General features: G+C 57.5%; 1 protein-coding gene across 14 annotated transcripts in view; it reads right to left on the reverse strand.

Moving 5' to 3' along the window:
- Window positions 1–2,989: 2,989 nt before the first annotated feature.
- The window catches only part of DLG3 (discs large MAGUK scaffold protein 3), a 79,177-nt gene continuing 57,287 nt past the window's right edge, over window positions 2,990–24,879 (reverse strand). For 5 of the 14 annotated variants that reach the window (XM_055727097.1, XM_055727092.1, XM_055727096.1 and 2 more), the window contains 13 exons: window positions 24,360–24,516; window positions 23,842–23,944; window positions 18,034–18,148; window positions 14,083–14,259; window positions 13,320–13,395; window positions 12,610–12,709; window positions 9,683–9,724; window positions 8,929–8,979; window positions 8,036–8,137; window positions 7,683–7,855; window positions 7,012–7,121; window positions 5,936–6,027; window positions 2,990–4,163 (listed from right to left, as the gene is read on the reverse strand). In XM_055727097.1, the coding sequence (XP_055583072.1) occupies window positions 4,057–4,163; window positions 5,936–6,027; window positions 7,012–7,121; window positions 7,683–7,855; window positions 8,036–8,137; window positions 8,929–8,979; window positions 9,683–9,724; window positions 12,610–12,709; window positions 13,320–13,395; window positions 14,083–14,259; window positions 18,034–18,148; window positions 23,842–23,944; window positions 24,360–24,516 (1,405 nt within the window). In that variant the 3' untranslated portion in view covers window positions 2,990–4,056. Of the gene's footprint in view, window positions 4,164–5,935; window positions 6,028–7,011; window positions 7,122–7,682; window positions 7,856–8,035; window positions 8,138–8,928; window positions 8,980–9,682; window positions 9,725–10,833; window positions 10,880–12,609; window positions 12,710–13,319; window positions 13,396–14,082; window positions 14,260–18,033; window positions 18,149–18,977; window positions 19,644–23,568; window positions 23,666–23,841; window positions 23,945–24,359; window positions 24,517–24,879 lie in introns of those variants that run through there. The other 9 variants (XM_055727098.1, XM_055727103.1, XM_055727101.1 and 6 more) reach the window with 6 other exon arrangements.

Below are 24,879 nucleotides of genomic sequence, written 5' to 3' on the forward strand. Positions count from 1 at the left end.
TCTGTAGCAGGACATCTTGGGAGAGAAAAGAAACCTGCCCTTACATTGCACAATGAGAAAGGACCATTAACAGGATAATGCTCTGCTATTGTATGGTCCAGGACTTTGCTAAGGTCCTGATAGGCACAGCAATTTGTCCTTAGCCAGAAAAATTGCTCGTTAAGAAGTTTTAAAAGAGCAAGTTCTTCTTTACTTACATGCCACCCTCATTCTCCTAGCATGTGTGTTACTCTTCTAGTGGTCACCTCCCCCTTAACAGGAGCGGCATGATTTATTTGAGAACATAAATAACCTCTTCCTCTCCCCCCTGGAACTGTCAGAGCAGATCAAGATCGCACATCAGCTCAGTACACACCATGGATTGTCTAGGGAGGAGTGGCAGCAGATCCACATACTGCACATACAGAATTACTGGAACAAACCCTGTGGACTGGACAGAGAAGCCTGGCAGCTACCATGGCAGCCGTTAACAGACAATGTTCCTGTGATGCTCTACATCAACAATTTTATCATTCCAAATCCATCACTATGTAAGGAAGCAGTTTGATTTTTGGCAGTGGCAATGCTAGCATCCGATCTGCTTAGCAACTGTTCACTCTTCCAGTATTTTATGGACAACAACCACCACAAGACTGTTGATCTGATCAGTTAAAGGAGTTTCTGAGCTGTTTTATTTGTCCAGTGAGCTTCACGCATCGTGAATCATCTGCAAACTGCATGCCCATGCTTGGTATAACACCCCTCTTCCCCTGAAATCTGACTTTACTTCCCTTGTGTGCAGTTTGAAAGGAAAAAAACCCCAGATTTTAAAACCCTCTCACCTTTCAATTAGCTCAGCTAAATGAAAAGGCAGAGTCAGGCAGGAATGTGTAATGATACCCCGTTAACCACATTTGTCTTCCAGCACACAGTCTTGTTCTCTGCACTTAAAGGTACTAGAAAAAGATACTAGTTGTCTTCCTAACTTCTTTCATATTCTCTCTGATGTCTAAACAGCATGTTAAACTGTGAAAAGATGCTCTATATTAGCTGGATTACATATTTACTTTGCTGTCTTTATATCCAATACAGGAACAATTACATAGCAGTATATAAACCCTATTATTTGATCTGCATTTGTAAAGCAAAGTCCCCACAATTCAAGCCATGACCCAAAATATATTTATGGCATCAAGTCATCAGACTGGAGTCAACTTGTGTTCAGCAACCCAACCAAAAGAGCTTTTCAGTGGCCTAGTTACAGCTGTAAGTAAGCCCACTTCCTTTTTTTTTTTTTTTTGTTGTTGTTAATTTCCTTTTCGGCAAGTTCTCAGTGACCAGCTAAGTTTTTAGTTGTGGGGTTTGTTTTTTTTTTTTTTTAAACCTCTGTCAAAACTTAAGTATGCTGTGGAGAGACCATATGAATAGTTGCTAAGATCAGCACCAAAAAGCCAGGTCTGGCACACAATGAAGGACTCTACAAGAAGGTCTCAAAGACAGAGTTCTTTGCAACTCTCTGTTTATTAAAAATATATGTCTCCTTGGAAGAAACACTGGTAACCAACTAGTGATGTCATGATCGATTCGATACTGTCAGCTATGCCATGGAGTACATCATCTTTTTCTCCATGTGACTTGATGAGAGGGAGACAGGCTATTAGGAAAAAAAAAAAAAGAAAAAAAGAAGAAAAAAAAAAGAAGACAGGAACAGCGTGACTAGCATCTTAATGACTTTTGTTTCACTTACTCCACATCTCCGGGGACCAACATTTATAGCAGCCGGAGCAGGACCAGCAGGGCAGGGGGCCAGATGCTGAACAGGAATCCATTGCCAAAGTTCCCTCCTTTATGGTCAGTCCAAATGATGGCAGAATCCTTCCTGCTCTCCACCACGCTAGTGGCCGCATCTCTCCTGCAGCACTGCTTTCTGTCCCAGGAAGCTGCTCGGTCCCTGCAGGGCTCCTTGTGATGCAGGACGAGCAGAGACAGCTTCTCACCAGACAGTACGTGTACAGTCTTACAGCAGTTCTTGTTCACACTGAAACGCTATGGCCTGTGCACACCATGCACTGACACACTGCCAACCGTGACCCGGCACCCCGCACGTTCACTTATCTCTACGAAACTGGGGAAGGGAGAATGGGCCAAGACTTACCTGCGTGTACGGTGACCTCCTTTGCTCTGGTGCTTGGCTGAGAAACAGCATTCGCCAGTTCTTTGTAAGGTGGGAGCATTCTTCTACCTACTCATAGCACGTGAGTACGCAGCAACATAGCTCCTGCTCAAAAACTGTGCGAGTTCCCCCCCCCAATTTCACACAAGGCTCGTTCCCATGATAGAGCTCCGTTCAAGCATGGGAGCCAAAGACAGACATTTCTCAGCTTAGGGCCAACCATTTCAGCATTAACGGTTGCCTCACATGAAAAATCTTAGTGCACAGCACATGGGTGCAGCTCTGCATCCCCCTGCCCCACAGCCTGGCCAGCACAGGGCACCCAGTTCCATTTTCTAAGGTGACCTTGAGAGAGGAAGCAGAGCCCAAATTCAGAAAGAGGATTTAAGCAGAGATGTCAGACACAGAACCAGGCGAGGCGGCTGCACCTTCACCTGCCAAGCCCCAGCTCCCAGAGCAGCAGGCCAGGTCCCTGCAGTGCTGGAAGGACAGCCCTTCTACTGGGAAGGCCACCACCTGCACGCAGCAGAGCTGGGAATTTGGCATGGAACAGGGAAGAGAGGGAGGAAGTTTTTGGATTGTTACTGATTTGGAAAAGTGTGAACATCCATCCAAGGCACAGCTGGGGGCTTTTCCTGCCAGTGGCTAACGCAGAAGGGAATGCCAGTGTGCTGCCACAAGCTGGAATGGGTCACAGGTACAGGGCCAGCCCAACGTCCCAGGTTTTCCACAGCAACACAGGACAGCGAGTACCTTTGTTCCGTGTGGCTGGTAGAGTATTTCCTAACTAAACACTGCAGATCTAGATTCTATTTACAATAGAGCCAGCTTAAAAAATAAGTTAAAAAAACTGGATTTTATACCCATTCAGTTCATTATTAACAAGAGAAAAATGGAATAATGAAAAAAAAAAAAAGGCGCCAACACAGCAACACAATATGGTTTTGGTTTAAAATCAGCTTAAAAAAATAGAACCAAAAGGAAACCTCTCATGCAAACACGTAAGGTGGTGTGTAAAACAATGTGCAATTTAATGTGTAGTATCATCCATTCTCTTGCTCTGCAGCCTCCTGCTCAGTCTCTATCTCCCAGCCTCACTCAGATCAGCTGCGGCTCCTTGCTGTGTTACTCTGGACCACTGGTCCCTTCTGCACAGGCAGCGTACCAGTCTCTGTGTGGCCTCACAGACCTGGGGCAGCTGGCGGGACGCTGGCCCTGAAGGGAGACACTTCCGAAGCACCCGGTACTGTTTTGAGCTCTGCCTGCTCAAGTGGGCTCCCTATGCCCAGTGGTTGGGACAGAGAAACCGAAAGATCCTTGCAGTAACACAATACCTTTTAAGAGAGGTCCCTCAGGTTTCCTAGTCCACATACATATATATATATAATATATATATAATATCTCTCTATATATTATATATAAATTACATATACAGATAAATAAAATGCTTTCTGCTGCCTTTCTGTTGAACTGTTCAGAGCTGCTAGACAGTCACACTTGAAAAAAAATGCCCCTGGAGCTCTGATACTAGCTCATGTGCTCAGAGTCCACATTTCACTTGTTTCTTACATTAGTCCTTAGCTGCCTCCTCCCATCGTGATTCTTGGTTTAGTTAATAATAATAATTATAATAATAATAATAATAAAAAAAGACCTTGAATGGGTTCGCATCTGTCTCTAATGGAGCAGTAGGAAGGTCCATGCAGGAACGGTGGGAACAGTCACGTGATGAATGAGATGAGTTCATCCCGACAAAAGAAACAGGACTAGAAAACTCAATTTTGCGACGATCTAAAAAAGGGGGCAGGAATAGTTTTCATATCCCCCCTCCTCAGGGCAGAGGGCTTGGGTGGGGTGGGACTTCGGAGATCTTCTGCTCACAGGGAAGCAGGTGGGGGACATCTTCAGAGTTTCTCTGGGGATGGGACCCAGATGTAGTGCCCGGACTGGTCCTCGATGATCTGTTTGATTTTGCTGTAAATCTCTTCAAGAGAGTCTCCTTGTACAATGGCTGGAAAAGGAGAGAACAAGCAAGATCTTGAGTATCGGGCAGCACTGTGCTTCCCCTGCCACGAGCTACAGGAGAAGCCTTCGCTCTGCGCCAAAGGGGCTGCTGCGGGGTGGCCAACCACTAACGAACGAGACAACCTGTGTCAAAGGAGCTGTAACAGGCACACAGTGACACAGGGTTAACCCAGCGTATCCAAGGGGATTAGTGAGAGCGGATCCCACGCTGGCAGAGGTCCTCGTGCGTGCGTGTGAAGTGCTGGCCGGGCTCTCCACAACAGGCTGCTAATTAGCTTTGCAAACTGTGTCACACCACCGCGCCCCGGCACCGCAGCTACTCCACCGCGGAGAGCTGGAGGGCCTCTTGGGTTAGCCGGTGTGTGCCAAGCGCATACACCAAAGTGCCAGATTTGTCCGTCCCCTCCGGTCGGCTGCTGAGGGCTCCTCGTATGTGTTCCTCTGCCATGGGGTGGGAATCACAGCGCTGTTGGGCTGGAAAAGGCCAGCTTACGGCTGTTGCTCCCAGCAGCAAATCTTGCCCAAAGACCAGGGACGGTCTCGTCACTTAGCATGGACGCAAGACGAAGCACTTCACTGTGCTTCCTACATCAGAGGAGGAAGATGCGCATGGGGAGCCAAAGCTTTCTGGTAATTGAGCCTGCCTCTGTAGCCCAGCCAGGACCATCCTCCAGCACCTCTGGTTCCCTCGTTATAAGTTTCTGGCATAAAACTGGCTACAGCAACTGTCTCTCTGCCCATTACCCACTTTCAATGATGGGTTTCAGCCAAGAGTGATCCTTTCCCCGGTCAACTTCAAACTCACCATCCAAGCCTGGTGATGTAGCATGCCAAGGGTCTGGCAAAACCACGGCGTGCGCTTTCATTGCGCTCTTCTTGGAAGAGCGCATGGCAGCTCTGGAACTGCTGCCTGGGACAGGAGGTCTGGGGAAAGCTTTTACACTGTTTGTACCCATACATTTGCTCAGCTGAGATCCATTTTTGGAAAATATTCTGCTTGGGATTTTTCCCAGTAGCTGTTAGGTGGGTAATGCAGGGGCTGGCAGGATTATCACTCCTCAGCTTTAGAAGAAACAGTGCACTGCAGGAAAGATGGCACACCAGTTTCTCTGCCTCTTCACCTGCCCATGATTTTCCAGAATGAATCGTTAGAAACATGAATTCCTTAATGCACAAGGATGCCTGTGTCACAAGCAGCTCACGTCTGCAGGCAGAAAGCACCAGGCAGTCCCTGACCAGCTCTTCAGCCAAGACTACTTAGGAAGCCAGCCAAACTTCCAGTCTTTTTCTGGGAGATGTTTTGTAATAACTCAGGACAGTCTCAGCCATTTAGGTCACTAATTTTTACTCTCTCCTCTTTAAAATGACTCTCTTTTCTTCTTGAAAACACTCCCCTTGCCCATGTTCAGAGAGTTTTATTTCCTGTAGCCTTGCAGCACCCTGAATCTACACTGCACTACTCCTGCCTGGGGATTTTTTTCTTTTTTTATTATTATTAATGTTGGCAATAAGCTCTCACAAACTTGGAAAATCCTGCCTGACAACTTATGTCCTTCTCTAGAGCTGGTTTACTCTTATCCACTGATCTTGGAGCAGTCGCTTTGCAGAGCCCTGCTGGCAAAGAGCCATTTCTTTTTTGCTTTGATGAAGCTGGACATTTTCCCATGACCCTGCAGTGAGACAGTGCTGGTAGAGAGGTCACAGCTGCCAGCCAGAAAAATAAAACAAATCAGATACAAGCCTGTTCAGGACACTCACCTGTAAAATACTCTCCAAACTCTTGCTCGAGTTTCATGGCTTTGTCAAAGACCTTGTTGGCCTGTTCGTACGTCTGTCTCCGGTTCATCTCCCTGCCACGTACAAAAAAATAGCAACTTAGCTCTTTTTCTTAGCAATGAACAGAAGTAAAAATAGCTCATGGAGCCAGGGTGCCTGGGAAGCCTCCGCACACCAGGGACGGAAGCTGTGCAGGACTCAGGACCCTTCCCCATACGCTCTCTGCTGCCTTGGCACTTCATCTCAGCTTCCAACAGTTCTTCCCATCACCATCGCTACCCCCCTTTCGCCACAAATGTGGACTCAAATCCAGACAATCCTCCAAATTTTCAAGACCACCGCAGAAGTCTCCCTGCTTCTCCAGAGCTTGTCACCATCCCCCTTGCCTAGGTTCCCTCGCCTTCATACAACACCCAAATAAGCAATTTGACTGCTTCTGGCTTGAGAAGGGGTTTTCCCAGTCCCCTCAGTGCCAGTGGAGTCTCTTCTGATCTGAGAGCCCATCTCCAGCTACTAAATCTCCTCACACGTAATATCCTCTGCTGCTGCTTGGAAGAGCTGCAAGCTTGTCTCTCACACCTTCCCAGCCTGCGCTCCCCAGGGCCAGGAGCAGCAGGACAAGCAGAAGGTTCCCCCTTAGGCATACAGGGAAGGTCTCCCCTCTGCTCCCCAGGGCTGTCCCGGCTCAGCAACCATCCAGCTGCGATCCACCACTACAAGCTGTCAGCAGCTCGCCTGGCTGGACTTGGGGCCCAGGTGAGCAGGTTATACCAGGCACATTTGGGAGCATTTTTAGATTTCCCATGGATAATCCTCTCTGGGGTGAACAAAGGGCTTTAAGCCAGAGCAATCCATGGAGCCTGGGATGCACCACGGCATTAAATGTGGACGGACACCACAGAGACAGCAAAGGGCCCAGCCACCCTTAACAAGCGACAAGTTCAGCACCAGCAGCAATCTCTGCTGCTTTCTAAAAAGCAGAGGCAGCAGACACACAAATCCCTGATGTGTCAGAGCTGCTCACCCTGGAGAGGCACAGAACACAGTATTGCACTTACATGAGAGCTTCAATGGATTTTGGTTTGATGAAAATGGCAATGGGATAAAGTTGTGCTTGTTGCAACCTCTTGATAGCATTGCCAGAGACATCCAGGATGCAGTGTTTCCCCTAGAAAGGAGACAATCAGGATCAGACCTACCCACACAGTCTATTCTGTGCAGAAAACAGCTTGTTCATACAGGGATGCTCACAAGAGGAAAGGAGCCGCACAGATGGAAAACCCAGTCCCGAGACAGAAGCCAGCTCCCAGTGGCCTTACATTCCCATCTACTTAGGGTGGGACAGCAGCAATGCAAAGGGACCGAACCGTTGAACTGGTGACACAATTTACAAGCCATCAATACAGTCCAGCGCTCCTGCGGAGCCGCTGCTCCGAGGAGGGCAGCTGGGCACCCCTGCCCTGCCAGCTCCTGAGCACAAGGCTGGTGCCACCAGTGCCAGGCTTTTGGGTGGAGCTTGGATGACGGAGGTACCACACTGAGGTGGAGTAACGTGGCTAAGAAAAGTAGCCACGTGGCTTGGCAGGACCCCGGAGGGAGGAGAGACTCGTGCCATGCTTGTTTAATGTGGTTACAGCCCTTTGTTAGCAATATGGGGAGCGGAGGGGAACTGCTGACACGTCCAGGTTCGGGCTGGATGCTGGTCCCCAGAATGCCACCCGGCACTCACCCTCTCCGCCACTGCCCGCACTGACTGAATGCTGGTCCCATAGAGATTGTCATTGAACTGCCCAGCCTCTATGAACTTGTTGTCCTGGATATCTTTCTCCATCTGTTCGCGGGATACAACGAAGTGGTAGTCTTGTCCGTCCACCTCGTTCTCACGCCGAGCCCTGGTAGTGTCTGGAGGAGAGCAGGCATCGTGAGCAAACCAGGAGGGATGCACACCAAACCTCCCGGGAGGGAGAAACCCCACCCACGCTGCTGGCCCCCTCCCCACGCCGTGGGCTGAGCCCTGCAAGTAGCAGAGCCACCGCTCTCCCCACCCTCCAGCAAGGGCACCGAGCACCAGCTGGGACTTACGGGGCACGCAGGAACCAAACTTGTGTGGGAATTCGGAGATGAGGTCATCGTTAATTCGGTCCTTTGTCGGCCCCAGGATGATCACCGGCCTTGCATAGTGAACTGTGAACAAGAGCCAGAGCCTGAGGTCCTGCCGGCGCAGTGGGCAGCTGACCCTACTGCCACTGCTGGCATCAGTCCACCCTCTCCCTGCTGGCAGTGGGTGCTCCTGCTCACACGGGCACACAAAGGTGCCTCCACCTATCTCCTCCTGGTCACAGTCATCATCTTCCCATCTTACCCAAACCATTTCAGCAGCCCTGGGGAAGATGCTGTGGGTCTCTGGGGTTGCAGATCAGCAAAGCTGCTCCCTCACTTGGGGCGGGAGCCAGACAACAGGGACAGCTTGGTGAGGATGCCACAGAACCCGGGGAGTGACAGGAGCCCAGGAATCTGATTCAGCTTTTGGCAAGGAGCGACCACCAAGGCTGAGACCATTCAGCCTGCAAAAGGGTCTGCAGGGACTGAGCATCCAGCAGGATTAAACGCTGTGGGCTGAGGCGAGGGTTGCTTTGCAGCAGGCACCTGGCCTGAGGTAGGGAGGGATAATCCTGGTCCTCAGCTTGGGACTACAGCCCAGCCCAGTTTTAGCTCTGGATCTCTCCCTTGGTCTTGCAGACCAGGTCACGAGCCTCCTCTGTTGATTAAAAAGGGACAATCAAGGCCAGGGAAAGCCCCGTGAGGTGACGTACACGCCCGGCTCTCCTGCTGCACCCAACAGACAAGAAATACACCTTGTGTTCACCGGGTGTCATACTGGTATGGCAGAGGAGGGGAGGAGGTTGTACCGGTCACCTTGGCTCACAGGTACCCACACTGGAGCAGGCACAGGGCAGCTCAGTGCCAGGACTTACTTTCTTGCCGCGTCACCGGCTCATACGACAGGATGGTGTCCTCTTGTCCTTCTGCAACAGAGCCAGGGAGAGGCAGGTGAGTGCTTGCAGCAGCTTTCCAGCCCCTCTGCACCAGCGAGGGGCTGCCTCCTGCCCCCGCCAGCCTCCCGCAGCTCTGGGGACACTGCCCTGTCACGCTGCCAGCTTACGTGGAGCATGATGGGCATGTGGTTACCAGCCCGTGATCCACGTTAATTATTCACGTCCCAGGTCTAGGTCAAGCCTCCTCTTTCCCTCCCTGCTGCTGCAGGCTCGGGGCCCACTGGGACACACCATCCTCCCTGTGGGGTGGGTGGCAGATGTGCTGCAGATATTCAGAAGATGCGCCGGGGAGAGGGGGAGCTTTCACTGCAGCTGGACCCCCATGCTCTTGTACATGCTTGGGCTCCAGGAGCCACCTATGCTACAGACCCGGCCTCTGGCCACTGCTTCCCACAGCAGGCACAGAGGATGGGGGACAACCATGGACTGGGAACCCACCATCCAGCCTTGGAGCAGAGCAGGGAAGCAGGCAGGTTTGCTCCTGCCCCCCAGCCCCTGCTCCCCCCAGCCCCAAGGGGGCAGCTGGCTGCAGCATCCTGGCGTCACCAGCAGGAAGGACCAGCCTCCAAACAGAACCTCCACCAGGACAAGACAAGACGGAAGTGCCAAAACATGCGCAGACAAACACACACGCGTGCACAGGGGCAGGAGAGCAGGCAAGACGCACACTTACTGGAACTGCTCTCGCTGTCACTGGTGTTTGATGTCACGCCCTCTGCAAAGCAACCAGAGAGACCCCCTTCAGAAGGAGCACGGGGGGAAGGCACGGGGCACCCCGGCTGTCACCCAGCACTACTGACCCAGGGCAGGGCAGCACCAGTCTCCCAAAAAACCTGCACCCCAGCACCCGCTGGGATGAGCCTGCGCTGCATGGGCTAGGGCGGCATCTCTCACCTTTTGCTGGGAAACTGGGGAGCGCGCAGGGATGCTGGGCGACTCTGGGAGAAGGCAGGGATGCCAGGAGGGGGCTGCCTGGCAGGCACGGGCAGACACGTGCAGGTGCTGGGCTTCCCCGGCCGAGGGAGGCAGGGTGCCCACGGGGGGCGGCGGGTGCAGCATGCACACAGGTGGCAGGGGAGGGCACAGCTCCACGCTGGCATGGGGGAACCTACCTCTGGGGCTGGGGCTCACAGAGACAAGACAGCGACAGGATGGGACAGAGTTTGGGGCTTTGCTTGCTCAGGCTGATCCCAGTGCTGCAACTGCCCCACCGAGGCTTGCTGGCCGCTGCCTGCCCCCAGGCGGGCTCTGTACCAGTCACTGGGGGTGCAGAGCTCGGCAGGGGACCCACACCCAGCTGGGAGGGCTGAGAGGCTCCCACCATGGTTGTTTTACAGCTCTGGGTACGCGGTGCCCCAGAAGAAGGTGGCAACACTTCAAAACACTGTCACCCGCCCCACTCAGAACGGACCCGTCATGGTCACGGCCACCTCCCACCCGCACTGGCAGTGGCTTCAAGTCTCCGAGAGCTAAACCAGCAGCCAGCCCAGCCAGGAGCAGGAGGAAGGGGAGGATGAGGAGGTACAGCTCACCCCCGGTGTGGCAGGCAGCCCTCAGCTGGGCACACTTAGGGCACGGCCAACATCCCCAAGCAAACTGCCCCGTCCCCTCCCGCGTGCAGCAGCGGCACCTCAAGCCCAGCAGCCTTGCCGGCAGATGTGGCCCAGATGTGGCGCATCCCGGCAGAGAGCATCACCTACGGGGCTCCTCCTTCCCCACACCCAGAGAAGCGCAGCTGCCCCGACCAGAGCCCGGCCATTCCCCAGGCACCACCAGGCATGCCAGCGACGGAAAGTGAACGATGTGCATCAAAATTAGACTTACTCAGGTTCTTTGCTCCATAATAATCGTCACTTAACCCAGGGAAGTCCTGATTTCACAAGACAGCGAGAAGGGGGAAGAGGGGGAGAGAAGAGAGCGCAGGAGAGGGGAGTCAGAGGGACGGGGGAGACAGAGCCAGACCAGCATTAGTGACAGGAGTGCAGAACGGCCCAGAGCTGCAACTGCAAGTGAGGTTAAATGTTTTTCAGAGCTGACACCATCAGCCTGCTGCCAACATCTTGCCTTGTGAGGCTGGACCCCGCCTCCCGAGCTCACCCTCTCTCTACCAAAGAGCCCCCCAAGGGCCACCCTGGGTCTGGGGAGGGCAGGGTGGCCACGGCAGCACCTGCTGGACCAAGCGGTTGCAGCCCCGAGCTGCTAGCAAGCAGGGCCGAGGTGTTCCTCCGTGATGCCCCATGGGGTGCCCTGGCAGGGCGCAGTGGCTCTGTGCTCCCCTAGGACAGCCTGGCCGCTCTGGGGGCAGGCACAGCGCAGCCAGTCCTCTAACGCATGGCAGGGGGGCACGTTCTTCCACCCCTGCTTGTTAGCTGCCTGCGCCCCAGTGCTTGCACGGGCCGTGGAAACATGGGGGAAGGACCCCCCCACTGCAAGCTGGGATGGAGAGCAGCAGAGCACAGGGAGGGAGCTGGCTGCGGGTCTGTGACATGGGATGCTGAAGAGCATTGCCTGCCTCATCCCTGTCTCGTACACCGCTGCGCTGCAGGACTGGCTGACAGCAGCACCCCACTGAGCGCCCAGCTCCAGCACAGAGCTGACGGGAGCCCAGCCACATCCAGGCACTAAGAGATACCCAGACACAGACTTCTACACCACAGGCCCGGGGCTCGTGCTGGCTGCTAAGCTCACGGGAAGCTGGCGCCAGCCTGGCACGGGCAGCAGAGGGATGTGGGCAGCCCCCGGGAGCAGCCTGGCTTCAACCTCCTGCCTCTGCATCATGCCCAGGAGAGCTACCGGAGGGGAGGGAACGTGCTTGCTGGGCTGGCACCAGGGCAAAGACACTGCTCTGCCTGCCCACACCCTCTTCCCCAAGGTGGGAGGACGCCTGCTGAAGGAGTGGATGCAGTTTCGCACCTGGGAGGAAGTGGCGCTGGGTTCAGCAACTCTCTCCAGTGCTGCCCTTGTCAGGATTTGGGGCAAGAAGCTGAATGCCCTGCCTTCACTGGGAGCCCCACGGTGCTGCCAGGTGAGAGCTGGGGACCCCCCAGTGTCTGCAACCAGCTACCGAAGATGTGCCCAAGTTGCAGGCAGGCAGCCCCTCCACCAGCGAGGGCACGGCTCCCCAGTGCCCACGGGGTTTAACCCGAGGCAAGGGCTCTCATATGGGAACACGGAGCTGCGAGTCACTCCTAGGGGAGATGGGGAGCTCTTCTGGGACCCCCCCAGCCCCTTAGCCCTGACAGGGACAGGAGAAGCTCTGCAGGAGGTGGCCAGCCCCTTGCTTGAAGGGGAGAAGCCCTTGGCAGGTGGAGGGAGGGAGCAGAGCCCGCAGCAGAGGGGGGAGAGCAGGGGTCAGGTGGGTGTAAAGTTGGATGAAAGGATGAAGACATTGAACATGAGAGAGAAAGAGAGTGCCAGCCCGCAACCGTTGCTTTTGTTTCAAGCTCCGGTTTCTCCTAGCTGCTGGCATGACTGTGGAGCACAGACCCGAGCACGGGCAGATGCCAGGACCCCTGCCTGTGGAAACGTGCCGAACCTATCCCCGCAGGGCAGGGGACCAGAAGGTCGCACACTTGCCCTCTCTGGCCAGCTGCTACTTACGTTCCTGTCCGCTGCTCTCCTGGGCCAGGTTCTCTTTGCTCTTGTAAAATGGAAACTTTCGAGAGAGACGGAAACTCTTTTTACGTTTCGTTTTGATCGACTGAAGAACATGGAGATGGAAGGGAGGACAGAAAAAACAATGGTTTTTAACGCATGTGGGAAAAATTAAAGTGAAGAGACAATGAGGAGCTGTGTCAGGGCAGTTACCCTCAAATGAAATCATGGAGATTACATGAAAATTGTAATGCAGGAAAAAAATTAAGCGTGGAGAAAAACATGTGGTAGGGATGCCAGGAAGCTGACAGGGCAATCAGCAGCTCTGCAGGGGTAGCCAGGCCATTCTCCCTTCCTTGTCCACTCACTAAGTGCTCCGCACGAGGGGTGAGGGCAGCTGTCTTCACCTGCATGAGCTGCCTGCAGTCAGCTCCCAGCCACAGGCCATGACCGGACAGGCTCTGCTCCCGCACCACTCCAGGCTGGGGTCCTTCCCCAGCGCTTTCACACCATCCCAGGCTCCTCTGCTCACCCCCTGCACAGTCACAGAGGATTCCTGCTGAGCAGATGCGGGCCCGGACCAGATGCAGACACACTGCTCTTTGCTTTGAGATGCTCCAGCTGCCCCACACCGGGAGCTCTGGCTGCTGGGACTCATCCTGCCCCTGCTGGCTATGGGCTCTGGGTGCCCCGCTGAGCCCCAGCTTGGCACTTACCCTGTTGGACTCGATCATGCCAGTCCTGGCGTGGAACTTCACTGTTTTCAACCGCGCTCTCTCCTTCTTTTCCACCCTGATCAGAAGTTAAAGGGGAAAAAGAGCTGCTAGACCCGTGCATGTGCCCTCCGTACCGCCCGCTTGGCTCCCCAGGTGGCTCCATGCACCCTTGGGTGGTGGCCTCGTTGGCAAAGGGCAGCTTGTTCCCCAAGAGGGACAGATGTAGGGCTGCCTGCCTGAGGTCTGGCCAAGGCCAGCCTCTACAGGAGCAGCAAGGGGGACAAGTCAGCCTTCCCAGGAGGGGAGGGATGGAGAACGGAGGTGGGGCTCATTCTGTAGACCCGAAAGCAGTGGCAGCCTGGTCCTCTGCTCCCTGCAACTTCCAGTCTCAGGGGACCTGGGCTCACACAGCTGGGCAGGTTGTCAGAGGACACAAGGAGCAGCTTGCAGTCACTGCTGTGACTCGGCTCTCACTTGAAGCCCCAGACTGGCTGACACCAGCTATTCATCCCCACAGGGACCACAGATGGGGCTGAGCACTCCCCTCCTCACCTGCAGGCTCACCCAGCTTTGGGGAACATCTCCCCAGGGAGACCTGCATGCAGCCCCAGCTCGCAACCGGAGTGCCCTCCGTACTGCATGGCCACAGAGGGGCAGGTGGGCTGGGACCACAAGGAGATTCCACCCTGAGCAGACCCCCAAGGGCTGCAGGGCTCGTGGAGGCTGGGGAGCTCTGGGAGGTATCCTGCTGACGGACACTCACCTTTTCTTGCTGGGAATGACCCCAATCTGCTCACTCTCGCCGTGGGGTGTGACAAGCCTGGCTTGCCACCACTCATCATCAGAGGCGTTGATGACATGCAGGATGTCCCCATAGGAGAAGCTGAGCCCCTGACTGGGCAAGCAACTGTCCCGGGTCCGGTCGTAGTCAAACAGGGCTCTGCAGAGGAGCAGAGAGAGGAGCAATGCCTTCCCTGAGCAGGGCCAGGCAGCGAGGGCAGCAGCACTGCCCATCTCCTGGGGCACTGCCACCTTCATACCTTAAAGGACTTAAGCCCAAACTTTGGGGAAGGCCCCCGCCAAAGCCACCAGCACGCCCCTCCTTGCTGGTGGGTTCAGCACAAGCCCTGGAGCACGCAACGTGGGAATAACAGTGCTGGACCAAACCCATTCACTCTTAACCCTAGCTGCGAGAGGCACGCGAACCGGACACATTGAAGGTGGCTGTGGTTAGGAGCAGGTGAAGCTCACGCAGGCTCAAGAAAGCAGCAGTGTGTGGGAGGGCAGCAGGGAGCTGCGGTGGGGGGCTGCTCCCCACCGTCGCTTCCCAGTGGCTGTGGGGCCAAGGAGTGGGACGGGGAACATCAGACCCCAGTGCTGGTGGGTGGTTGCCCAGGCAGAGACCGCGGGGTGCTTGGAGCACGCACGTTTTTTATGTACAGGGGGACATTAGTTCAGAGCCTGTGAGTCAGGAACGCATCTGAGGGCGTATGTCTCTGCTTTCACAACTGATCTTTTTCAGACTCCTGAATACCTTCCCCGAGAACAGTTCATTTAGTTTAAAATTATCTTCAATGTTAAACTAACCAGTTACAGAAAATATTTTTTAATTATTTTTTAAAACTAGATTTAAACCCAAACCCTTCCTGCACACACTTCATTGCATGCAGCACTGCAGCCTGTACCCACAAGCTGCTCTTAGTGGTTTCACGTTCACAGGCAAGTCATTCTACTGATGTCTTATCTCAAACAGTGTCTGCTTTGATATATCCACTTTGCAACAAACCAAACCAAGGTCACCAGCACAACCCCTATGTTCACTCCTTTTGACATTGGCCCTGCTCACCCCCTAGCCCAACACGAGCCCAAGCACCACAAACACCGGCTCACTGCTGATTTAATCCTGGCACTAACAAGCTTCCCTCAACCGGGAGCGACACCCTCTGACCTGCTCATCACCTCCCCTTCCACTGCAGCGTTTCCCAAGGGGAGCGCGTGGTGCAAGTGGGAAGGCTGAGGGACCCTGCAGCAGGTCCCTGTGGAGCAGCAGCTTCCCATGGAGCAGCAGAGCTGCGAAGGCATTTCTTCAGCCAGATTCCTGCTCCAGTGCTGCCAGGAGAGCACCAGGCAATGAAACCTTTCAGGTCACTTGGGACTGGGTCAAGGCAGCCAGTCTTGAATGGGGAGGAGAAGAGGGTTTGTCCGGTGGCTCGGGGAGGGCTCTTTGGGATGAGACCCAATGCAGCCCTATTCATCCAGGCACATCCAGCCACCAGGCTGCTTCCCCTTTCCCAGCTTGCTCAGGGCTGGGGCAGCTCTCGTGCTTGGTCCCTCTGCACCCAAGCGTGGCACGCTGGAGCTGGCAGCAAAGCACAACAGGGCACTTTTGCTGGAGGTAAGCAACCCTCACAGGCAGCTCCTGGCCAAAATACAAGGCTACGCATGGCCAGCAAGCTCCTGCGATACCAGCACCATCCGGAGCAAAGCATGAGCCAAGAACTGGTCAGGCCGGTTCCCGAACGGAGGCGGGCTGTGGGGTGCCCTGCCCACACCCCGCACCCTGCCTCGCAGAGCAGCGCTGGCCCCACGGCTCCCTGCCTCCTCCCACAGCAGCCACGGGCATCCCAGGGCAGGCGCAGCAAGATCTGCGCAAGGGCCAGACACCTGCGAAGCTGATGCACGAGATCTGATGCACGAGACATTTGCTTCCCCAAGGCACGATGCTCCCAGAGACCAGTCCCCGGCCGTGCCGGCACCCAGGACCCACCGTGGCTGGGTGCTCCCCGGTGTGCACAGGGTGCAAGGGCCAGACAGCAGCGTGGTCGCTCCGTTCTGCCCCCGGGCCAGCTCACAGCACACGGCGGGAGCAGCCAAGAGAGCAGATGGTTTGGCTGGAGGGCAGGGGAGCAGTGCCAGGGGCTCCCACGGCCTCCTCCCGGTGCCCAGGCATGGTGCCCGCCTGAGACCCGGCCCCACGCGGCACAGCCCCGGCCCCGGCGGACTCTGCCCTAATGCAGCGCAGGCAGCACATGAATCCGCTTTGCCCCTGCCCGTGCTGTGCAGCTGCAGCTCCAAAACAGACGGTGAGGGCCGGCACGCCCCGGTGGGCCCCGGCAGGCGCTCGGGTGCCTGGCTCTGGCCCCGCTGATGGCACGCGGGGTGCAGTGCAGCCTCACGGGGCTGACTCAAGCAGTCGGGTAGCAAGTCCTGTAATTGATGTCCTGTCGGCTGCGCAGCAGCTCAGCTGGTTTCGGGTAAACTCTGCTCGAAACTACCCCGCCCAGCAGGGCTGGCGCAGCCCAGGCACACGGTGGCTCGTGCAGGCACATTTGTGGGGTGTGCGGCCGCCGAACCGGGGAGGGTTGGGAAGGGCCATGCTGGAGAAAGCTCGACTCCGGGATCACCCGCTCAGCAAGGTGCTGCCCAGTGACCACCTGAAGCCACCTGGGTGCGTATGAGGGGACACTGCTGCAGAGGCCACCAAAGCCAAGTGGAGGCATGCATTGAGACGTAAGATGCTACAAGCAGCCCAAAGGCAGCAGGGAGGTCTCTGGCTCACGGGCATACCCCGATACACGCAGCACTTCTCCAGGCACGGATCAGGAGACTCACAGGCTCAACTCAAGCTGGACCCAGGCTGGAGCCTACTTGACCTGTGAGGGTGGTCATGGGACAGCAGGGGAGCAAGGGCAGGACTAGCAAGATGTTTATTCAACACAGCACCCAGCAACTCGCACACCCCCAATACGAAGCACTGGGATCCTAAATCATGCAAGATGCCTGCAGAGCCTAACAGGAAGGTGTGAACTGCAGGAACCCAGAGCTGCAGCTCCCTCCCTTCTGGCCAGGCTGGGCTTGCACCAGGTCTGGCAACAGCCTGAAGCCCCTCTGCATGGAGCAACAATGCAGTGGGAGATGCAGGCTGAAGCTGCATCACCCTCAGCCACTGTCATCCTTCCCACAAGGAAGAAGCATCCCCTGCTCCTGCCAGCTCCCACCTGCAACAAGCTGTGCTTGATGAGGATTTACCGGATTATTTTAATTACCAAGTTAAAATTACTCATTAGCTGTCACCCAACTCGTGCTTCGGTGGGCAGGAGGCAGGCAGGGGCAGGGGCTGCCCTGGCACACAGGACTAGCAGCAGCTATTGCTGCATGGCTGCTTAACCCCTGCCTGCCCTGTGCCTGGCTCCAGACCAAGAGCACATCGAGGGCTCAGAGCAATAATCCTCCAAAGAGCTCATCTTCCCTCCAGCCAGATCCTGCTACAGGACTGGTGGGAGGAGACAAGGAAAAGCCTGTTAGCAGGGAGTGGTTTGAGGAGAGCACCCTGAATGCTGCCCTGAGCAGAAGTGGCACTGGATGCCTGGCATTTCCCTGTTTCCCAGTGGTCCCCAGTAGGTCGGCCTGGCTGGCAGCTGCCCAGGGCTCTGTACAGACACCAGCGCTTTCCAAAGCGAAGCAGCCCTCAGAAAAGGAGCACAGAGCATCTACCCCCAGTGAACCACTGCAGAAGTATCACTCTCCCTGCTGCACCCTCTGGGCTTCATGATGCATCTACCACACTCGCTTCCCTGGCCTCCAAAGCACCTTTTCACAGAGGTGCGTGGACCAGGCTGAACCATCCCACCCTGTGGGGATATACCCATCCCACCCACCTCTGGCTGCCTGGGGCAAGGGGGCAGGCGGGGGGCGGGGGGGCGGTGAGCCTTACCGGACATAGAGAGATCTCTTCTCGCTTGTCCGGAGCGAGCCGGAGCCAGAGCTCATGCTGCTGTTCATCATCTGCTCTCTCAGGTCGTGGATCTTTGACTCGAAGCGGCTGTACTCTGTGGGGAGAGAGCTGGTCACTGCAGGCAGGAGCTGCCCCTGAGCCATGCCCCCCCAGCACAGAGCAAGTAAGTGCCAGGAGAGGCAATGACAGCCTGTCCGTGAGGCGTCTTGCCCATGAGCCCATCCATCCCCCCACACAAGGGAAGCCAAAGAGGCTGCAGCAGCCTGCGGGAGCCCTGGCAGGTCACCTGGAGCTGGCAGGGCACTGGCTGCTCCCAGGCCCACTCCAACGTCCCCCCAGGCAGCTTGGGCAAGGGCTGCAGACATCTCTACTGCTACTGAGCTGCAGCTCAGCGAGGGAATGGCTGGGCAGGGCTTAGCAAGCTGCTGACCTACAGAACAGTTCAAAATGTGCAGAGCCTCTCCAAGAGACCCTCACCCACCAGACGGAGCAGCAAGGCATGACTGCAGCCATGGGGGTCTCCACACCCACCGCTCTGCCGGCAGCACAGCTGCTCTCCCCAGCAGGCACGGGGAAGAGGGTGACAAAGCACAGCTCCCATCCATGGAAGGGGAGCAAGGAGGAGGAATTCACCTTTTGCTCCTACATCCCAGTGGCAGAGACCCGCAGGAGGAGCTGGGGGACCATCCAGAAGCTGCTGCCACTGCCACGTCCCTGCCAGGCGCTAGGCAGGGAGCAACCGCCACCCTGGCGCCTGCCACTGTGCCAGCCAGACCTTCAGCCGGGTGCAAAGGTTGCGCCGGCAAGCAGAGGGTGGAGGCGCTGGCCCTGCTTACCCAGGGCCAAGCAGGGAAGGTTCGCCAGGCGGCAAGCAACAGCAGCGCCATGCCACCACTGCCACAGCGCACCCCACCAGTTCTCACCTGGTACCCTGGATTTCGTCCCCTGGGCACACCCTGCAGTTACATCCCTGCATCCCAGCGAGAGCGGACTGGTCTCATCTCTGCTCCAAGACTTGCCTAGAAAGCCTTGTCCGCAACCCAGCGGTTTAGATGCTGTTTGGAGCTTTTTTTGTGAACCAGAGCACCCCAGCAGCAGAAGAAACTGCTCACTGCAAAGCGGAGCCCCAGCAGCGCAGGGGGTTGTGCAGGCTGCTGCATCGCACAGGGGCAGCGGGAACAATGTGCTGCTAACAAATGCACTGCGGGCTGCGTTTGAGAGCCAGCCCCTCACCAAGGAAGGGGAGAGATGACACTCGGTGCAGAGGCACGTGGGGCTGGGGTTATGGGGTTACGCAGCTACAGCTCGGCATTTCCTGGCTCTCCAGCCCTTCACTCTGCAGCTGAAACCACCTGGGCATCCCCCTCCTGCACCCAGCTAGCAAAGATGCATTTTTACTTAAAGACCGAAGAAAAAAAAAACCAAGAAAAACCACAAAACCAAAAAAACAAGGTAATACACACACAAAAACTGCCAAGGAACTCCACATGAAGCCCCTTCCCCTGCTACAGGACCTCAACAGGTGCCACACACAGGGCAGAGTTGGCTGCTTGATGTGGAGGTCACCAGAACCCCACTGAGCCCCACTGCCACACGCTGAGGGGCACCCACTGCCCCTTCTGCTCGCAGAGGGAAACACAGCTGCAGCCAGGCATGGGCAAAGCTTATAATATAAGAAAATTGAATTCTGACACCAAAGCAGCACCGGGGTTTTACAGAGTTCCCAGCAGAGGTAGGTGAACTGCATCCTGCTCTGCTCCTCTCGCCCCACACCGGGGTGGACCACAGCATCTGTGGTGCAGCTTCTTCTGCCCCAGGATGCCCATGAGGTCTTATAGCCCAGAGGAGCACCTGTCCGAAGCAGGTAGCTTCTCTGTAAAGGCTCTTTGATATAGAAGAGCTATTTCCCCTAGAAAGCTGCCGAGCTGGGCACTACAACCCCTGCCCCAGCCAAGTCATCCCAAACCCCACCAAGGGCACAGACCTTCTGCACACCCTGCACTAAGAGGACCGCTGCTCCCTGCCACACGGACTCGCATCCCTCCCACAACATCCTTCCCCACAAGAAGCCCAGCATGGAGGATACACCACCCAGGATCGGGCAGGCAGCAAAGGGCAAAAGCAGGTTCAGCCGCCACTGGCATCAGGGCGGGGATGCTGGGAGGGCAACCTTTGGGTGCCACCGCCCTGCCAGAAACTGTGTCCACTGCATGAAACCCAAGGGCAGAGCTCAAATGCCCCCACCTCAGCCAAAGCACTCCATGGAAACGGGCTTTCCAAGTTTTGCTGGAGCAGCCACGCTGCTTGGAGGGGCTGGAAAAGCCTGCAGGCACAAGAAGCACAAGCCAGACTGGAGGCAGCAAACCGAAGGAGGACACAGGGATTGCTCTGGCTTTATCCCCCAGAAAGAAAACACAGCCCAGTTTAGGAAGGGGTCTCCGAAGGAGCCACCAACCCATACTCCAGCTGTGGGAGGGTGCAGAGTGGAGGAACAGCCAGCTCCAAAACCAAACCCACCACCACCCTCCCCAGTGCAGGGGAGGCAATGCTACCCTGGGAGTGAGCATGGGATGCTCCCAGTTGCCACCCCCCTTTATCTGTGTGCTGGAGCAGCCTCCAAGACAGTTACTGGCAGATAACCGCCAGCAAGCAGCGCTCCCGCCTTTGCACCCTGGCTCACAGCCACCTTGCCTCTGCATCCTGCAAGATCTCCTGCACAGCCAAAATCTGTCTGGGAAGCCCGTCCACAGCACAGCAGGGAGGTGAGCCACAGCTGATCCCCACCTCCCCAGCATTCCCATGGGACCCAGGTGTCAGGTTGTTCAGTACACACTTACCAAGACTGAAAAATATGCAACAGGTGACCTGGCGCCTCTCGCTGTGAGTGCCACGTGCCAGGACATTTGCTATTCCCACTCAGCAGCTCAGTAAAAACACCGCTCCACCCTCCCACCGCTCTTCCCATCCCAGCGTGCGGGTGCCCCTGGAGCTAGGCCTGACCCTGCACCTCAGGCTGAGCTCAGCACTGGGAGCAGGATACAGCCCTGCACGCCTGAGTGCACGCAAGTCACAGACCATTACGATCAGGCAGAGATCATCTTGCTCGCACCAAGGATCCCCAGCACCGGCACACACTGGAGTGGTTGCACCTGCAAACATACCCAGCAGAGCCAACAAGACAGCAGGTCTGGGGGTGATTCCTGAGCACCAGAAAGCAGTGCAAGGGGAGAAGGTGCTTATAGGGAGGGGAGCTGCATTGGAAAACACCCCCTGAGCATGCATAAAGCCTCATGCACGTGCCCCCCTCTCCCTAGCACGCAAACTCACCCACCCAGGGCCAAGCTGGCTCCACCAGGCCATCAGCAGAGCCTAGCGATGCTCAGCCACAGGCTCCAGCCTGGCCATCAGCAAGAACTACCCCCAGCTCCACCCTTCCCCTCCAGCCCAGCATTCTGTCACCTTGACCCCGCACACCTTCCAGCTGCGGGATTACAGACACCTCCCTGCACAGGACGCACGCACGTGCCACATTCCCAGGTGAGCAGAGGAGTGCCCACGGGGAAAGCTTGGAGGCTTTTAGAAGTTGTTGCGCGGCCTGACGCTTCCCTTTGAGTGACCAGCTCAGAGAAATGCTGTCACAGTTTTTGTATTTTTAGGCTAGGAATATCAAGGCTTTGTTGCGTGGGGCGTGAGGAGGGTGAATTGCCAAACCCAAGCGTTGGTGATAGTGGCGGGCAAAGGTCGGGGGAGAAGTGCTGAAGGGGAAGGGACCTCACAAACAGCTCAGAGGCACCATCACAGGGAGCAGTCTCCTCCTCCTTGATGGCATGCAGCAGTGGTCAGAGGCATTGCGCCAGGCGCAGGTGCTCAGAAGAAAGGCAGGACCACCTTCTATCCTTCCCTGGTTTTGTCTTTGCTTCTTTCCACTCCTAGTGACTGGCAGGATCCTGCAGGGAGGGCTCCTCATCCCCTGAGGCCTGGGGGCAAGCAGCCTCTGCTCCCTCGGAGCCGCAGCGAGGTCAGATGCAGAGCACGCGTGCACTCACCCAGCACCCCACAGGCAAGCCCTACCCACGCTCACGTACAAGAGACCGGTGCCACACTCCAACCTCTGCTAGCAGGGAGGAACTTCTCAAAGCCCCTTTCCACCAGCATCTCCTCCTTTGAGCATCTTACGATCCAGCTTTCCCTCTCTTTCCACAGTCACGATGCACATAGAAAAGGCAAGCATTTCCAAGCACGCATCCCCTCGAGGGCACCCAGTCTCACCAGCACCTGGGGCTCGCGCCAGGGAGACCCCTGCCCTTGGCTCCCAGGCCTTCAAGCCCTGCAGCACTGAGGTGAGCTCCCTGGGCACAAGAGCCTGTGTTTCACAGCAGCCGCCTGTGTGCCAGGTGCTGCTGCCCGCACGGGCCAGGAGCCGTCACAGACGTGGAAAGCCACCGGCAAGAAAAGCACTAACATTTCAGCCTAGGTCTAAAGGGGTTTCAAAACATTTTGTGCTGTTTGACATTCAGGAACCACTCTTGGTTGGCATCTTTGCCAAATCTCAAGTGGCGATGGGAGCCAGAACTACAAGAACATTAAGTGCTTCCTGGAAAGAAAGGGAAAAAAAAATCCCAAAACAAACAACAACAACAAAAAACCTCCAATAAACCCCACACAAACCAAACAAACCCCACACCCACAGCACAGCCCTGAGTGGCACTAACGGCTCCACGCCCCAATGGCCGCTGCCATGGGACAGAGGGGCAGCGGGGACAGGGACCCGCAGGGCACTGCCCAGCGATACCACCCGGGAGGTGGCACCAGGCCAAGGGTGAGCGAGGGGCCGCACGCCGGCCCCACTGGAGAGGACCAGAGGTCCCGGGGGAGAAAACCAGTGGGTCCCAGGCCACCTTCCCCAGGGGCCGGGAACTGCTGCATCCTGGCAGCGGCACGGGGCTGCTGGGGACACGGCGACGGCGCGGCAGCAGCCCCGGCCCCTCGCCCGCCGCGGGCTGCCCCTTGGCCCACGGGCGCCGCTCAGCCCAGCACCGCCGGCCCGGGGAGGGGTTTGGCAGGGAGCTGCCCGCACCCCCCGCAGCCGCGACCGGCCGCCCCACGCGGGACCACCAGCCCCCGGCACGTCTGCGAGGGAACTAAAGGCCGGGGCCAGCGAAAGGCACCGGCGGGGCGGCGGGGGGATGCTCGGAGTAGGGGACGTGCCCCGAGGCCCCGGTTCCAACGCCCGCCGGCCCCGTGGTCGCAGGGGCGGTCCCGGAGCCATCCCCTTGGGCCAAGCCCCTCTCCGAAGCTCCCCCCGCCCCCCCCCCCAGCAAGGTCCACGGGACCACGGAGCGGGGCCTCGCGGCGACGCCATGCCGCAGACAGACACCCCCCACCCCGGAGACCACCCCCCTCCCGGCGAGGCCCCCCGCCGAGCCCAGAGCCGGAGGGAGCGGCCCGACCCGTGCGGCCGGGCCAGCCGCGGGGCCGGGGAGGCGCGGGCGACGCCGGCGGAGCCCCGCTCACCTACAGGCCGGAGGGGGGCGGCGGCAACCCCGGCAGCAGCCCCGGAGCCGCCCGGCCCGCACACAAAGCCGCGCAGGCACCGCCGGCGGGACGCCACCGCCCCGCCCTCTCCGCCGCGCTGACCAATCGGCGTCCGCACCTCCCCCCGGGCCCCGCCCCGCCCCAATCGGCGCCTCGCCGGCCGTCCCCCGCCCCGCGCGCCAGCCGCCGCCCCGCCCCCTTCATCTCCATGCGACGCCCCGCCCCGCCCCGGTGCCGGTGCCGGTGCCGTACCTTCGGGCCGGTACTGCGCGATGATGGTCACCGTCTGCCCCGCCCGCTTCAGCGCCGCCGCCGCCTGCTCGTGGGTAGCGTTGCGGAGGTTCACGCCGTTCACCTGCCGGAGAGAGCGGCTCCGCTGAACCGGATCGACCGAGGCTTGGTCCGACCGGGTCTGCCCCGCACCCCGGCCCCCGGCCCCGCTTCCTCCCGCCCCCGTACCGGTACCCGCGGTATCCGCACTCTCACTGCCTCCTCACCCAGCCCCTGTGCCCCCCAGGACCATGCCTGGTACCGGCATCCCCAGTACCGGCACCTCCAGTACTGGCCTCTCTGGTACCCGCTCCCGGTACCCGCACTGGGGGTACCCCCGCCGGCCGGCCAGGACGCCCCCCGCAGGGCACAGCCCGGGCAGGCCGCGGCTCTGCACCCAGAGGCCACCTCCGCACCAGGGCTGGGGCTGGGCCCTGTTGAACTGCGCTGGGTGGCGGGGGACAGGGGTACAGCAGCAGCGGGTATCCCCCACAACTCACCGAGAGGATCCGGTCTCCCCTCCGCAGCTCCCCGCTGAGGTCTGCAGGGCCTCCAGCCAGGATGAAGGACACAAAGATCCCCTCGCCATCTTCCCCTCCAACAATGTTGAAGCCCAGGCCGGTGGAGCCTTTGTGCAGGATAATTTTCCGGGGCTCCCTGGAAGGGCAGACATGGGACAGGGAGACGTTAGGGTGAGCAGCAGCAAAGCTGGGGACAGGATCGGCCGTGCCCGGGCTTCCCGACACACCGGCAGGGCTGGAGTCACCCCCGGTGCAACCTGGTGTGACTCAGCCCTCGGCACCAAGGAGGAGGATGAACTGGCAGAGGTGCGGGCAGTTGCACGAGCGACATGAGACACAGCACGGACAGAGACAGAGCATCTGCTGCGAAATCACACATAGGAAATATTGGACTGCGAGGTGACACTGGGTACCGCCAGCCTGGGCACTGAGGATGGTGCAGCCGTGCCGGGGGTGGATTTAGCCCCTCGGCACCCGTGCAGCACAGTAAGCGTGCCTG

This window comes from Falco cherrug, chromosome 15 (genome assembly GCF_023634085.1).
Source record: "Falco cherrug isolate bFalChe1 chromosome 15, bFalChe1.pri, whole genome shotgun sequence".
NCBI lineage: Eukaryota > Metazoa > Chordata > Aves > Falconiformes > Falconidae > Falco > Falco cherrug.